The 15,412-nt window shown below is 36.9% G+C and overlaps 1 protein-coding gene across 1 annotated transcript in view; it reads left to right on the top strand.

Annotated features, from left to right (window-relative positions):
- The window catches only part of PBX3 (PBX homeobox 3), a 235,947-nt gene that overhangs the window by 172,140 nt on the left and 48,395 nt on the right, over positions 1-15,412 (top strand). The window contains exons 4-5 of the mRNA XM_024126452.3: positions 3,919-4,118; positions 10,170-10,296. Of these exons, the coding sequence (XP_023982220.1) occupies positions 3,919-4,118; positions 10,170-10,296 (327 nt within the window). The remainder of the gene's footprint in view (positions 1-3,918; positions 4,119-10,169; positions 10,297-15,412) is intronic.

The raw sequence follows: 15,412 nt of genomic DNA, 5'->3' as shown, positions 1-15,412 counted from the left end.
CCTGCATCGGCAGGCGGATTCTCAACCACTGCGCCACCAGGGAAGCCCTATAATATTTTTAAAAGCCTGTGTTTGCAAAAAAACAAAAAACCCTCAACATTTAGTGAGAAGAGTAGCATTGCTTTTACATTTTTGCAAAACTTTTTAATGTTGGACTTAAAAGAAGTCATCTGGATTGTTATATGTGCTTCTACGGTCAGTCTCCTGTCATGTGGTTGAAGTATATGAAGAACACCAGGCCTCACACAAAGATGTCATTGGAAAAGGGAGGAGTGTATTAATAGCCTTTCTGATAATTATGGATACTTTTCTCTGATATTATACCAAAACTTGACAAGTTGTATTGTCTTAAAGGTTAGTTATAATGAGTCTGAAATCATATCAACTTTTTGTACTCCCTTCCTTTAAAATCCTTTAAAATTCCTTTAAAGGAATTCCTTAAAAAAAATCCTTTAAATTCCTTTAAACTTGGTCTAGTGTGCACTTTGAATGGATCTTCTACCTATGCATTTTTTTGTAACATCATGCTTTGATCATTTGGAAAATATTGTTTCACTGAGTTATGTACATCTTCTAATGTTAACACTATACATTATATAATATCAAAACATCATATTTATTAATATCAACACCAAATTAATCAGAAAGTCTACTAGGAAACTATCAAGCTCAAGGTAGTAGATGCAAGTTTTCCAAAATTATAATTTTCACTTGAAAAGTCAAAGTTCATCATTGGCACAACTGTTGTCAGCTGTTTTCCTTGATGTGACAGGCTTGCTTGGTTCATTTTTGAGAAAATATCCGCGAAATACCCAAGTCTGAATAATTATAATAATTTGTTGATTTTGCTTTCAAATAAAAATGGTGTTCCATGAAAAAGACAGCATTGGCTTACAACTTAAACTATCACACAAGTGTTTTTTCTCAAGACAACCATCCTTTGATAAGCAATTGAAGTGCTTTTGGTGTGTTTCCCGTTTTATCACACAGAATATTAAAGTCGTAGTCAAGGATTGAGATGTAATAAAATGAATAATTTCTCTTGCTTCATCAAGGACATTCCTAAGTGAAACTGCCTTTCTTTTTGTGGGTTTGTGTGAATGCATGGTGATGAAGAATAAAAAAGAAACATCAAAGATTACTAAGTATACTGTTTCCCAAAGAGTTTTTCTTACTTAGTACATTGGTCCACAAGATGCTGTAGAGCTGTGCTGTCCAATACGGTTGCCACTAGTCATATGTAGCTATTGAGCCCTTGAAATCTAGCTAATCTGGACCGAGATGTGCTGTAAATGTAAAATATATACTGGTTTTCAAAGTGTATGAAAAAAAGAATGTAACATATCTCATTAACAGTTATCTAAAGATCTTGATTATGTGTTGAAATGTTAATATTTTTCATATATTGGGTTAAATAAAATATATTATTAAAATTAATTTCACCTGATTCTTATTTTTTAATGTGGCTACTAGAAAAATTTTACATTTCATATGAGAAAAATAAAACACATTTGGAAAATAATCAGTGCAGTAGAAAAAACATTAAATGACCCCCCATATTTTTTTTCATGTGGCTCACAATGTATTTCTTTTAGACAGCACTGCTCTAGAGAAAAGAGGTTTTGTGACCAAATTTATTTAGGAAAAGTTAGATATACCATTCTCCTTTGAAGATTTATGATGCATATTGGCATACTGGAAGTACTGAGGAATCCTGCCCCCACCCCCCTCAAAAAAAAAAAGCATTTAAAATTTTGGTTAACCCCACATTTCCCAAACATACTGTATTAACATTTTTTGGAACTAGCTATAGAAGTCTCTATCAGAACTTGCTTATTCCAGTTTGCTGTTCAAATTTACTTTCCTTCATTTTACTAATAAGAAAACTGAGGGCTAGTGTTTATTAAATTATGTAATTTGAAATTATATGAACATCTCTTTAGGGAAAGTATTGTACAAGAAAAAAAGATCTGTGCATATATTTCTTGACAGGGTGACCACCTGTTTTCAGCTTGGCACAAAATAGTTTAAGTTGACAATATAGTGGGGAAAATCTTAAATTTACTTTTCTTTATTATGGTCTCCTTAAAGATGGAAAGAACTTCCGGTTTCAGAGCTGCAAAGTTCCTTAATGTTTTACTGTGCCATAACCTAGGACAGTAATTCTCAGCCTTTTAAAATTATAGACTGGCTGAGAATCTGAAACGAAAACAAACAAAAACCCCACAGATTGTCCCCTCGGGAAAGAAAAATGTGCACACAACTTGAAATTTCAGGGAGTCATGGACATTCTAAACCTATCCATGGACTGCAGGTTAAAAATCCTTCACTTACAAAGGTTCAGGGATAATGTATTTACAGATATTAATCAACATTACTCTTGAATTATAATACAAAACCCCACCAATCCATAGATGTTTATTGGATGCCTACTGTGTGTGCTGCACAAATCTATACTCTGAAGAATCCCAGAGTCACCACTCACAAGGAACTTTAAAATTCTTAAGACTTAAACATATTTTTAAAAAACTTTGGTAAGCCAGACTCATTTTACCTCACCTTAGAAATATTTATATAAAAGCTCCATAAAAGCTTAAAGTAACTGAAACACCCAGTGTACTTAAAAGGTTAGTTCTCTAATGAGCAGTTAGAAAAACCATCGTTTGCTATATGTTCAGGATATCTGTAGGGAAGTGGACATTATTATATCTTCAGAATGCATCTTGCCATGATCAATGATTGTTCTGTCTGCTCACCCTACTAGGGGCATCTGTGCAGTAAGGTGCAGAGTCTCCTGTCTTTTTTTTAAACAAAAATGCCAGAAGATTTTCTTTTTATCCAGAGATACAGACAGATGCTTTATTTACCAAGGCAATACTGGATTTCCGTGTAGGCCCAGTTATGTGGTTTTATAGATCTAAAGAATATAGGTGGGCTGAAAGAGACAGGGACTGAGGATTGTTTAACTAAGAAGTTTGAGACACAAATCTGATCCTTATTTTCCTGATGCCCTTCCCCTGAGGAGCTGAGCTGCTTTACCCATGTTTTAGGAATGGCGTATATCCACAAATAAGGCCCACACCACAGCTAAATTATGCTAGGACATTGGCATGGTATCAGAGGCCCTTTACATGCTAGTGCAAATCTGAATTCCCTCTTCTCCTTTACATATTCTCTCTGTCCCTCTGGACTTGCTACATACCATGATTCCCAGCATTTTTTCTTGTGCCTGGAATTCCTCTTGATTTCCACCTTTATTCCACCTTTCAAAAATCTTGCCCGTTCTTTAAAGCCCTACCTAATGTCATTTTTGCCATGAAGTGATCTCTGCTTCCAGATGAGAATACTTCCTCCTTGGAACTTAGGAAGCACTTATTCATATTTTCCTGTGATACTTAACATGGTCTGCCTTGTTTAAGAATTCGTTTTTTTTAATATATATTTTATTGCACTGAAAGTCAGGTCCACATCTTGCTCATTTATGTGTCCTTAATCGCTCTTGGAGGAGTTTGAACTTCATAGTGCTTCAGTAAACATTTGTGGAATAAATGTAAAACCCCCAAGAAAATAGGAGATGCTTAGTATTAACAATTAACATATATTTGTACTTACATATAGCAGTTGGTAGAGAGCATCCTCCAGTGGGAAAACCTCATGTTGGAACAGGGACGAGGGTGGTGGGAAGGGCAGTTGAGTGCTGTGCTTCCCTTGCATGCCTGGCCATTCATAGTTTCAGAATTCTTGCGCCCCATCTAACTATCACTGCCATCTCACAAGTGTCTTAGTTTTCATTTTACCCTACCTACTGCATAATGCCATTAGCTACTGCAAATGAGGTAGAAATTCAGATGAGTTAATGTCTGGGTGTGATAATATAAAATACCAGATTCCTAAGGAGTGATTTTTTTCCCCTTACAGGCATGTAATGAATTCACTACACACGTGATGAACCTTCTCCGAGAGCAGAGTAGAACACGTCCCATTTCCCCAAAAGAGATTGAAAGAATGGTGGGCATCATCCATCGAAAATTTAGTTCCATTCAGATGCAGCTCAAACAAAGCACTTGTGAAGCAGTTATGATTTTAAGATCAAGGTTCCTTGATGCCAGACGGAAAAGGCGTAACTTCAGTAAACAGGCCACAGAAATCTTGAATGAATACTTTTACTCACACCTCAGCAAACCCTACCGCAGTGACGCAGCGACGAAGCCAAAGAGGAGCTGCCCAAGAAATGATTTTAAGATCAAGGTTCCTTGATGCCAGGTATGTGAGGCCACAAATCTATTGCATGGCTTTTTAAAATTTTTCTTTTCACTCTTTGTGTATTATTTTCTGTAATCCTGGCCAATTGGTCTTAGATTCTTCTTTAATTTGGCTATGAGAGCTCTTCTCTACATTGGACAGGTAATTCACCTCGTGGTGCCTGCACTGTCAAGCCTCTTCTTGTCTGGGGGTGGTAGTGCTATTAGCTGCCAATTGGGTGACTCAGGAAACAAATAGGATTAGTGCCGCTACTAATGACTTAGTAATACATAGCCTTTCTTTCAATGCTGATGCTAAAAAGTATTTTTAAGGATAATGTTCAGTATGTAACTTTGTTTTAATGCAGGTTTGTTTTTTCTAAGATTTCCTGATGTTACTTTGCTTGTGCAAACTAGAAAAAAAATACTTGGAGCTACTGATATTCCTAAGAAGGAAGTGGTATTATAGTTACCACAAAACCCCAAACTCTGTTTTTCCAAATCAAGAGGAAAGCCTGTGAGTTTCCCTTGTAAGGATACATATTTCCCTTTTATCTGAAGCTGTCACCAAGTTTCACAGGAATTAGGTAATAAATTATATATGGTGTGTTAGCCCTACTAGGTGACATAACAGAGGAACTGTCAAGTTCCTACTATATGCTGCCTCTGCAGGGATGCCTCTTGGGCATTGCTAAAGCTTGCAATCGATCTTCAGCGTTGGAAATGGGTTTCTATTTTGTTTTGTTTTCTGTCCCTTGGAATCTCACAGAGGTGATGATTATCGTACAAATTTTACAATATTAAAGAAAATAAGTTAGCATCTCAACTGAAAAACAAGATGTGAGGAACAATCTTCATGCCAGAGCTCTTCCTCAGAGCCAAATAAGGAAACATATGCCACCTGATTATACTCCCGTTCTCCTGGTTAAGCCAAGCCCTGTATCGCCTTTGGTTCCTCCTTCTTCCGTACTGAATTAGTCATTAGAACTCACCAGTGCTTTTTTTCAACATTTCTCGTTCTAGCCCTTTTTTTTCCATCCATACTTGCACTGCTCAGCTCACGTTCATCCTTTTGTACCTAGACTACCAGAGTAACTTCCCACTATTCTCCCTGATTCCAGTCTTACTCTTCTCCCACTCATCCTCCATGGCCCTCTTATGATGCCCTAATTGCTTTACTTAAAAACCATAGCAGCTTTTCAATGCTGGGTAACTCACATGCACACTACTTAACCTGGCATTTGAGGCCTCATGTGACCTGCCCCCCGCCCAAATTACTTTTTTGTTGTTGTTAAGATTTAAGTTTTATTTTATATTTTTCCTATTTAAAAAATAACAAGGTCACTATGGAAAAGTTGTAGAATGTATAGAATAGAAGGATGAGGGATAAAAGACAATCACTTTTTTACCACCCAATGGAAAAAAAGGTCACTGTGAACGTTTTAGTATATTTCTTTCTGGTTTGTGGTACTTTTTTTTTTTTTTAATGTTCTTTGTGATGGTACAATATGCATAATTTGGTTTGCTTTTTAAAAAATTTACCATGAATAGGTAAACATTTTTCATATAGTATAAACTCCTATTTTAAATGTTAATTGTTGAAGTTTACCAGATGGATATATGATAAATAATTAACTTAGCCATTTCTTCATTTTTGAGCATTTAGTTGTCTCTATTAATTTCCATGATAACTTCTTCCTTCCTTCCAATTCCTTTCTTCTTTCCTTCTACATATATTTATTTGTTCTGAGGCTATAAAGGTAAACAAGATAGGTTAACATACTCGCCCCAATTGAGTTTACATTCGACTTGGGGAAACAGACAATAAACAAGTAAACAAATATGCTGTAGTATTCTGTTCAATAATGTAATGAAATGTGATAGAATGGTAAGTGCTATGAGGAAAAATAAAAGCAAGGTAAAGGGAGAGAAAATGATGGAGGGAAGGTACTATTTTAGACAGATTTTTATTGGACTTAGTCTTCCAGTGAAAATCTTTATGCATTCAACCTTTTTGATCTTTAGAGTTATTTCCTAAGGATTAATTCTCAGAAATGGTATCATTAGATCAAAATGTGAACATTTTTAGTGCTCTTAATATATCACTAAATTGTTCTTTCCTGTGTTTAATCCAAAATGCGATACCTCTTGGTCTCATCTGTTTCCTCTGACGAGAATTCTTTTCCTCTGCCTAACCACCTCTTCCACCACCACCCCTCAACCTCCACCTCCAGCCTTCCACAGCAAACCCTGTTCTCCCAACCATTTCCCCAACTTGGTCACCAGTAATGAATTGTCGTCTGTGAGGGTGTGTAGCATGGAGCCTGGAACAGAGCTGGTGCTCATGTTTGTTGCATTAGTGAGACCTTGCTCAGCCTTTCAGGCCTGGCCTAAATGCTCCATTTTTAGGAAGCCTACTTTAAGCACTCCACTGGACTCCTCATTGCTGTCTCTTAAACACTGATACTATGTTTATACAATTTTCCAGACCAAACTGCATTCAGACTGCCTTTATTGCAGTTTTTCAGGATCATTTCTTCTCTTCCCGAGTAGGTCACGTTGTCATTGAAAGCAGTGGCCAAGTCTTAACACGTTTAGATTCCCCACAATTCCAGCAAGTGTCTTACACATAGTAGGCTACAGAAAAATAATTTGTTGACTAACCAGATGAATGAATATTTCCACTTACTACTTATAATAGCTCAAAGAGTTAAGGAAGTAGCATCAGAAAACAAAAAACATTTTTAAATTGTCAACGTTGAGCATTTTAATTAAAAGCATTATGTAACAAAGATATTTTAAAGTACTTTCTTCAGAAAGGAATCTTTTCTAACACAATTGCTATCCTTATTTCTGCGGATACTTTCCCATTCTTATCAACATGCACGCTCTTTTTTTTTTTTTTAAACATAACTGCATTCATAATGTATACACCTAAATGATTTATTTTTCTTCCAAGAAGAGAAAGTAAGTTAACAAGCCAGAGTGAGCAGAGCCAGGGTGAGAAGGTGGCAGAGCTTGGAGCAGAGCCCCTTCTCCCACAGAGATTGCCGTCAGTAATGTTGTGATGCTGATGGGACACAGCCCTGGGACTGATGCACCACTGCACACTGGCCTGAGGCATAGCCATTTAGAGTGTGGTGAACCCCGGGGGGAATGAAACTTAGGGGAAATGCTTAATGGGCGTTTTCTACAGAATGTTTTTCTAAAAAATAAATGAAGTATTAGACCGAGTTCTCTCTTATGCCTTCAAGTGAATGCAAATACTGAGCTTTGCTTCCATCTATTCTTGTAGTGCCTCTTAGCAAGCCCTCTGCACTGAGAAGGCACGGTTTTTCTGCTCTAGGCAAACATGCTCATTCAGATATATGATTCCCTTGCTCACTCTGGCTTTTTGTAAAGCCATACTCACATTTTCTTGGTAATTGGACAAGCCGAAGTATGTAGCGGTGCAGAACAGTTAGGAATAAATTTGTGTAGGTCCCTCTACTCTTCTAGTACAAGTGCCATAGTTTGGATGCAGCCAGACTGTCTGGGGTGAGGTATTCTGTTCTGCCCATAAATTTGTTCTCTGAGGTTTTTTGATGTTTCCTAAAATCACTCCTACGTGAAGTCGATAAATGAGCCAAACTTATTTCTGCTTTCCCAATATGTTTCTGCTCATTCCCCCTTTTGTAAGTCCTCATTTTCCAAAGAAATGCCCTTGTGTGAGCTGCTCCACCATACCCGGTCTTGCTGCTGGATTTCATGTTTTAGACTGAGTCACAAGCTCACATACTTACATATAATGGAATTGAGGGGAGTGGCTGGATGAGGGGCAGTGAGGATTAGAGCAGACGGGTACACATCTGAGGGGACAGCCATCACTTAGCTTTATACCGTGGTTGCCTTCTGAGGATGTGGGCCAGGTGTGGCTGATCTTCCAATTTTTCATAAGAAGCCAGAAACTTAGATTTTTATGAGCAGGTCATTATTGTGTTGTCTCAACAAACATTATCTGTGGGCCAGGTAATTATCTGTAAGTTTGACAGTTTCAGTATCTATTCTAGACCTTTTCCATCCTACTCACCCAGCTACCCACTCATCAGACTGTTCCTTTTCAAAGTGCCCCAGGTCAGGGCTTTGTTTTTCTTGTCAAGCAATGCCTGACTCCTGCAAAAATGCTGATTCTTGGTGTACTTCTCTTTCATCTGTCTTCCCTCAACACCTCCCCCATCCAATTCATCATCAAATCCTGTTGATTTTAATTCCCAAATAGATCCTGAATCTCTTCTTCATCCCTCAGGAAACAATGGTTTAACCTTCCAAAAAATTATTGAAATTAAGAAGTTTCAGGGCTCATAACTTGAGATGTTTTGATCAGACCGAGATTTCTTGCTCCCTTGACTCTCCCTGAATGTTGAAACATAGATCACATACTTAACCTGCCACGTTAGTGACATCATTTTAACTAGAAGAATCTCATAGGGTATACACATTTACAACTGCCTACTGACGCTGTCTTTCCTGAGCATAGGCTATCACAATTAAGATCATTAAGATTATTTGTAAGGCAATATTAAGAAAATTGTTTGGGGAAAGTGTTTTCTAGTTACTGGAGTATTTAATTTAAAGTGAAATCTGACAAATGCTAATTTTCAGGCTGGAATTCTTTAAAATCTTCAAAATAAATCCCAAATATAAATGACATTTTTGCTATTTGAAATAAATTGTCACCAAATACTTGATCTTCTGACATTCTGCCACCCCCTCCCAGTAAAAACAAAGAATTTGTCCTCCCCTACGCTTTCCCTGTTGAGCAAAACCATACCTCAGTCCAGGCAGTTGGCTGAAACAGAAAAATCCAGAAATCCTTGATGTATTTTTTTTTTCTTTACCTTCCTTCTCTGTCTTCCCCACCCACCCCCCCATCCAATTTATTATCAAGTCGTATTGCTTTTACCTTTCAAATTGACCGTGAATCTTTTTATTTCCATTATTCTCTCCCTATGCCAACTTACCATCATCTCTCAATTTGACCATTGTAGTTGTCTCCTTAAATATCTCTACATTTCCTTTCATCCCCTCCTTCAGCTATTCTCAGTAGTCAGAATAATCTTTTTAAAATGGAAAACTTAAAACCTTTAATACTTCCGATTGCACTTAAAATAAAATTCAGAAATCCATATGGGGTCCACCAAGCCTGTGTAATCTGGCCCTTGTCCATCCTTCCAGACTCATCTCATATATTCCCTGTTTTTACTGTGCTCCAGCCTCCTCTAGCCCTTTGGACTTTCCAGGCTTTTTTCCTGTTTGAAGACCATTCCCTCTGCTCATTCCTCTTCCTTCTCCTCTGCGTCTGACTAAGTTATACACATTCTCCAGGCCTCAGATTAAATGTCACTCTTCCAAGGAAACCTTTCCTGACTCCATAATCTGTGTTAGGTTTCCTTCTTAGACACTTTCATTATACCTTATACTTTTCCTTCATGATAATTGACATGGTTACCGTAATTTATAATTATTTATTTCTGTGATGCTTGTCTAATGTTTTTCTTTCCCCTAACTTTCTACTCTCTCTCTTAACCCTCTAATCCCCTGTGAGCTCCCTAATAGACCTTATCTGTTTTGTTCCAACTGGATCCTCACTGAGTACCTAGAACACATTAGATCCTCAATAAGTATTTGTTGAACAAATTAAAGAATGAAGTTAATTGTGCTTCACATTCTAATATTTTTCTCAGTTATCCTACATCTTCACGTGAGTTGGATAGTTCTTTGGAGGATGCCAAGAGTATAATTTACAATATCATGGTGATAAATTACACCCTAAGAATGTTTAAAAACAGAAAGCTAACTTTTTTGTGTGATCCTAAGTAATACATCCCTCTTTGGTTAATGTTGATTATAACGACAATTCTCTTTTTGGTTCTTTCATAGACGAAAAAGGCGTAACTTCAGTAAACAGGCCACAGAAATCTTGAATGAATACTTTTACTCACACCTCAGCAACCCCTACCCCAGTGAAGAAGCCAAAGAGGAGCTGGCCAAGAAATGCAGCATCACAGTGTCACAGGTGCGACAGGACTCCATGGGTCTGTCTTGTTTCCCCGTTGATTATAGGAACCCTATTTCCTCTTCAGGGCATTCTTATCAAATTTCATATCCAAATGTTCCGTCATCAAAGGAGACATAAAGAAAATATAGATATGTCCACATTTTTATGCACGCTTTTAAAGCTTAGATAATTTCTCTTAATCCTAAATGTCAAGGAATCAAGATAATCACCCACTGCCCTAGTGGAAATCTATAGAAAAAACATAAACATGCCATGGAGAGAGACGTGGTTTTACACTTACATGACTCTTCAGTACGGCATGTAGTTCTGCTTTCCTGATTTAGATGACTGGTCTAAGCTTCCACCAGTGAGAAAGCAATTTATTTGTTGCCAAAAGGATATTTAATATAGCTCTATGGTGAAAGCTTTGAGGAATTCACCAAGTCCTTTCTTGAAAACCATGCTATGATATTTGGGTATCAAAGATTTCTTTGCTTTCTTGTTATCCATTAAATAGAAGAATTAAGTTCATGCCTATCCCCGCTTTTTTTGTTTTTGTTGTTTTAAATGTCTGTTTGTAATAAATTGTGCCCTTGAAGTTAGCTGTCATCTTCTAACAAAAATACACTTAGTTTTAGGCAGATAGACTTGTATTTTAGATTGAAGGTTGGAGACAAATAATTAAACAAGCAACTGTACCTCCTTAAAAAATAAGTATATCCTATTGGAATTAGCTCTAAAATACAATTTATTTAATACTCATATTGTTGTTTATAGATTGTCATTTGAATAACATTTCTTTATAGCATGCAAATGTGGTAGTCACCAACCAGTTCTTGGAGTGGCACTTAAGGAAAAGCTGACCCTTTCCAGAAATTTCAATGGTCCCTAGAGGTCACATGACATAAATTTTAAAGTAGCCTCTAAATAAATACTCCTATATATTTGAAGTTCAAGATTCTAAAGATCCCCTTCACATTCCAGTAAAAGTTTCATATCAGTATTTTATTTTAGTTTTATTTTAATTTATTTATTTTTATTGAAGTATAGTTGATTTACAATGTTGTGCCAGTCTCTGCTGTACAGCAAACTAACTCAGGTATACACAGACATTCTTTTTTTTTATATTCTTTTCCATTATGGTTTATCACAGGATATTGAATATAGTTCCCTGTACTATATAGTAGGACCTTGCTGTTTATCATACTATATATAATAGTTTACGTCTGCTAATCCCAAACTCCCAGTCCTTCTCTCCCCCACCCACCTCCTCCTTGGCAACCACAGGTCTCTTCACTGTGTGAGTCTATTTCTGTTTTGTAGATAGGTTCATTTGTGCCATATTTTACATCCCACATATAAGTGATATCATATGGTATTTGTCTTTCTCTTTCTCTCTTTCTTTTTTTTTTTCAATATTTATTTATTTATTTGGCTGCACCGGGTCTTACTTGCGGCACTCGGGATCTTCGTTGCCACATGCAGGGTCTTTGTTGCGGTACTCAGGATCTTTTAGTTGCGGCACACGAACTCTTAGTTGCAGCATGTGGGCTCTAGTTCCCTGACCAGGGCTCGAACCCCGGGCCCCCTGCATTGGGAGTGTGGAGTCTTAGCCACTGGACCACCAAGGAAGTCCCTGTCTTTCTCTTTCTGACTTACTTCACTTAGTGTGATAATCTCTAGTTGCATCCACGTTGCTGCAAATGGAATTATTTCATTCTTTTTTATGACTGAGTAGTATTCCATTGTATATATGTAGCACATCTTCTCTATTCATTTGTCAATGGACATTTGGGTGATTTTCATGTTTTGGCTATTGTGAATAGTGCTGCTGTGAACATAGGGGTGTGTGTATCTTTTTGAATTGTAGTTTTGACCGGGTATATGCCCAGGAGTGGGATTGCTGGATCATATGGTAATTCTATTTTTGGTTTTCTGAGGAACCTCCACAATGTTTTCCACAGTGGCTGCATCATATCAGTATTTTAAGTCATTGTTATTTAAGGGAATATTGTCTGGGTTTGAGATGATTTTTAGCTCTTATTTTGGCATTACTTTCCATAGAACCTCCAGAGCAATCTTAGATTTGTAATTAAGATTTCATTTAATAGTTATTGTCATTCCCTTATGATATAGTGGCATGTCTTGATTCCTTTTGCTCAGTTTGAAATGGAATATAGTTGATTTGGGCTACCAGTTTATGAAGACATATACTATATAAAACATTACTACCACAAGCACCTACTGTATAGCACTGGGAACTATATTAAATATCTTGTAATAACCTATAATGGAAAAGAATCTGAAAAAGAACATATAAATCAACTATACTTCAATTAATACAAAAACCACATAGATCAGAGAAAAAAATCACTATCTGGGCTATGTAGTACTCACTGCCACTTGAAATACTAAGGAACAGTATAATATGCTGCATCAGATAGGGAAGATGAAATTTAAAGTATATTCACTTCAAGTGGGTGTTTTCTGGTGTGAGCATTTCCCCTGAACATTCAGCAATCCCCTGAAAGGATTGGGCTTGTACTGAACACCAGCTGATGATGCCAAGTCTAGTTTTCCTGCCCTCACAAGAGCTCTCTGACTTAGAATTCAGATATTTGCGGGTCCAGTTTAAATTAAGGTGTTTCATGCTTCCACTCCTTTTCTTGCTTTTCTTTTTTATTTCTATAACATATTCACCGTTGGAGAATAACACAGATTATATACATTTTTTGAAAATCAGTATAATCCTAGTTGTTCATTGGGTGTACTAGCATCTTGTGTGTGTGATGTAGGATTTGTTAACACATGCTTGTGTAATGAGTGAGAGAAGTTTCCTTCTGACTATTCTGAGCTAGGGAGGCTTTGCTGTACTTCTAAAATAGGCTAGGATCCCATTTACAGATTTTTGAAAAATAGTTAATTACTATGTTCATTTCACTGGTTTTCTATGGAAAAATAGCTTTGTTCATTTTGGAAATTTTTTTAGTAATTGCTTGAGATAGAAATAATATAGACATAGATATATTTCTCTGTCTAAAAAGAAGACTTTATGACCTTCTTTTCTCCCAGATCAGCCTTTCAAGTTGAGAATTTCAGCAATCAGTGGAAAATTCAATGTAAATTGTGACAATTTCCTCTCCTTTGTACCTTTTTCATGCCTAAAAATGTTATTTCCACCCAGCCATTCCCTTTTCCCCCACATATCTGACGTGAAAGCAATAGTGAAAATTTTCACTATTGAAGACATCAGTTGCTAGCCTTTTTTTTTTTTTTGCCACACTGTGCAGCATGTGGGGTCTCAGTTCCCTGACCAGGGATCAAACCTGTGGCCCTTGCAGTGGAAGTGCAGAGCCCTAACCACTGGACATCCAGGGAAGTCCAGTTGCTAGCCTTTTAAATTAGTATCTTTTTTTTGCTTTTTAATTTTATTTTTATTTATTGATTTGAATTTTATTTTATTATTTTTATACAGCAGGCTCTTATTAGTTATCCATTTTATACATATTGGTGTATATATGTAAATCCCAATCTCCCAATTCATCCCACCACCACCACCACTGCTTTCCCCCCTTTAATTAGTATCCTTTTGTTTAAGTTGTTTAGAAGTGAAAGCAGAGAATATTCCAGACCTGACAGGTGAACTAATTTCTAAATAGAAAAAACAGTGTTTTAAATATACATCATACTAAAATACAATAAAATTTAGAATTCAGAAGTTGTTCATGGGACTTCCCTGGTGGCGCAGTGGTTAAGAATCCACCTGCCAAAGCAGGGGACACAGGTTCGAGCCCTGGTCCGGGAAGATCCCACATGCCGCGGAGCAACAAAGCCTGTGCGCCACGACTACTGAGCCTGCGCTCTAGAGCCCACGAGCCACAACTACTGAGCCCGTGTGCCACAACTACTGAAGCCAACGCGCCTAGAGCCCACGCTCCACAACAAGAGAAGCCACTGCGATGAGAAGCCTGCGCACTGCAACAAAGAACAGCCCCTGCTTGCCACTACTAGAGAAAGTCTGCGTGCAGCGGAGACCCACTGCAGCCAAAAATAAATAAATAAATAAATAAAAATAAATAAAATAATAAATTTATTTTTAAAAAAAGAAACTGCTGAGAAAAAGAATAATTAAAAAAAAAGTTGTTCCTATACAAAGCTAAGATTTTAAATCACAGTTTCAATTTCATTACTTGTGATTGGTCTGTCATACTTTCTATTTCTTCGTGGTCGAAGAGTTTGAGAAGGATGGGTGTTAGCTCGTCTCTAAATGTTTGAAAGAATTTGAAAGAATTCACCTGTGAAGCCATCTGGTCCTGGACTTTTGTTTGTTGTAAGATTTTAAATCAAACTCATTCTATGAGGCCACCATCACCCTGATACCAAAACCAGACAAAGATACTACAAAAAAGAAAATTACAGACCAATATCACTGATGAATATAGATGCAAAAATCCTCAACAAAACAGTAGCAAACAGAATCCAACAACACATTAAAAGGATTATACACCGCGATCAAGTGGGATTTATCCCAGGGATGCAAGGATTCTTCAGTATATGTAAATCAACCAATGTGATACACCATATTAACAAATTGAAGAAGAAAAACCATATGATCATCTCAATAGATGCAGAAAAAGCTTTTGACAAAATTCAACACCCATTTATGATAAAAACTCTCCAGAAAGTGGGCATAGAGGGAACCTACCTCAACGTAATAAAGGCCGTATACGACAAACCCACAGCAAACATCATTCTCCATGGTGAAAAACTGAAAGCATTTCCTCTAAGATCAGGAACGAGACAAGGATGTCCACTCTCACCACTATTATTCAACATAGTTTTGGAAGTTTTAGCCACAACAATCAGCAAAGAAAAAGAAATAAAAGAAATCCAAATTGGAAAAGAAGCAGTAAAACTGTCACTGTTTGCAGACGACATTACACTATACATAGCGAATCCTAAAAATGCCACCAGAAAACTACTAGAGCTCATTAATGAAGTTGGTAAAGTAGCAGGATACAAAATTAATGCACAGAAATCTCTTGCATTCCTATACACTAATGATGAAAAATCTGAAAGAGAAATTAAGGAAACACTCCCATTTACCATTGCAACAAAAAGAATAAAATACCTA

The sequence above is a fragment of the Physeter macrocephalus genome, chromosome 9 (assembly GCF_002837175.3).
Source record: "Physeter macrocephalus isolate SW-GA chromosome 9, ASM283717v5, whole genome shotgun sequence".
NCBI classification, from domain to species: Eukaryota; Metazoa; Chordata; class Mammalia; order Artiodactyla; family Physeteridae; genus Physeter; species Physeter macrocephalus.
Note: the sequence above shows the minus strand (reverse complement) of the source record. Positions and strands in the feature narration are given on the sequence as shown.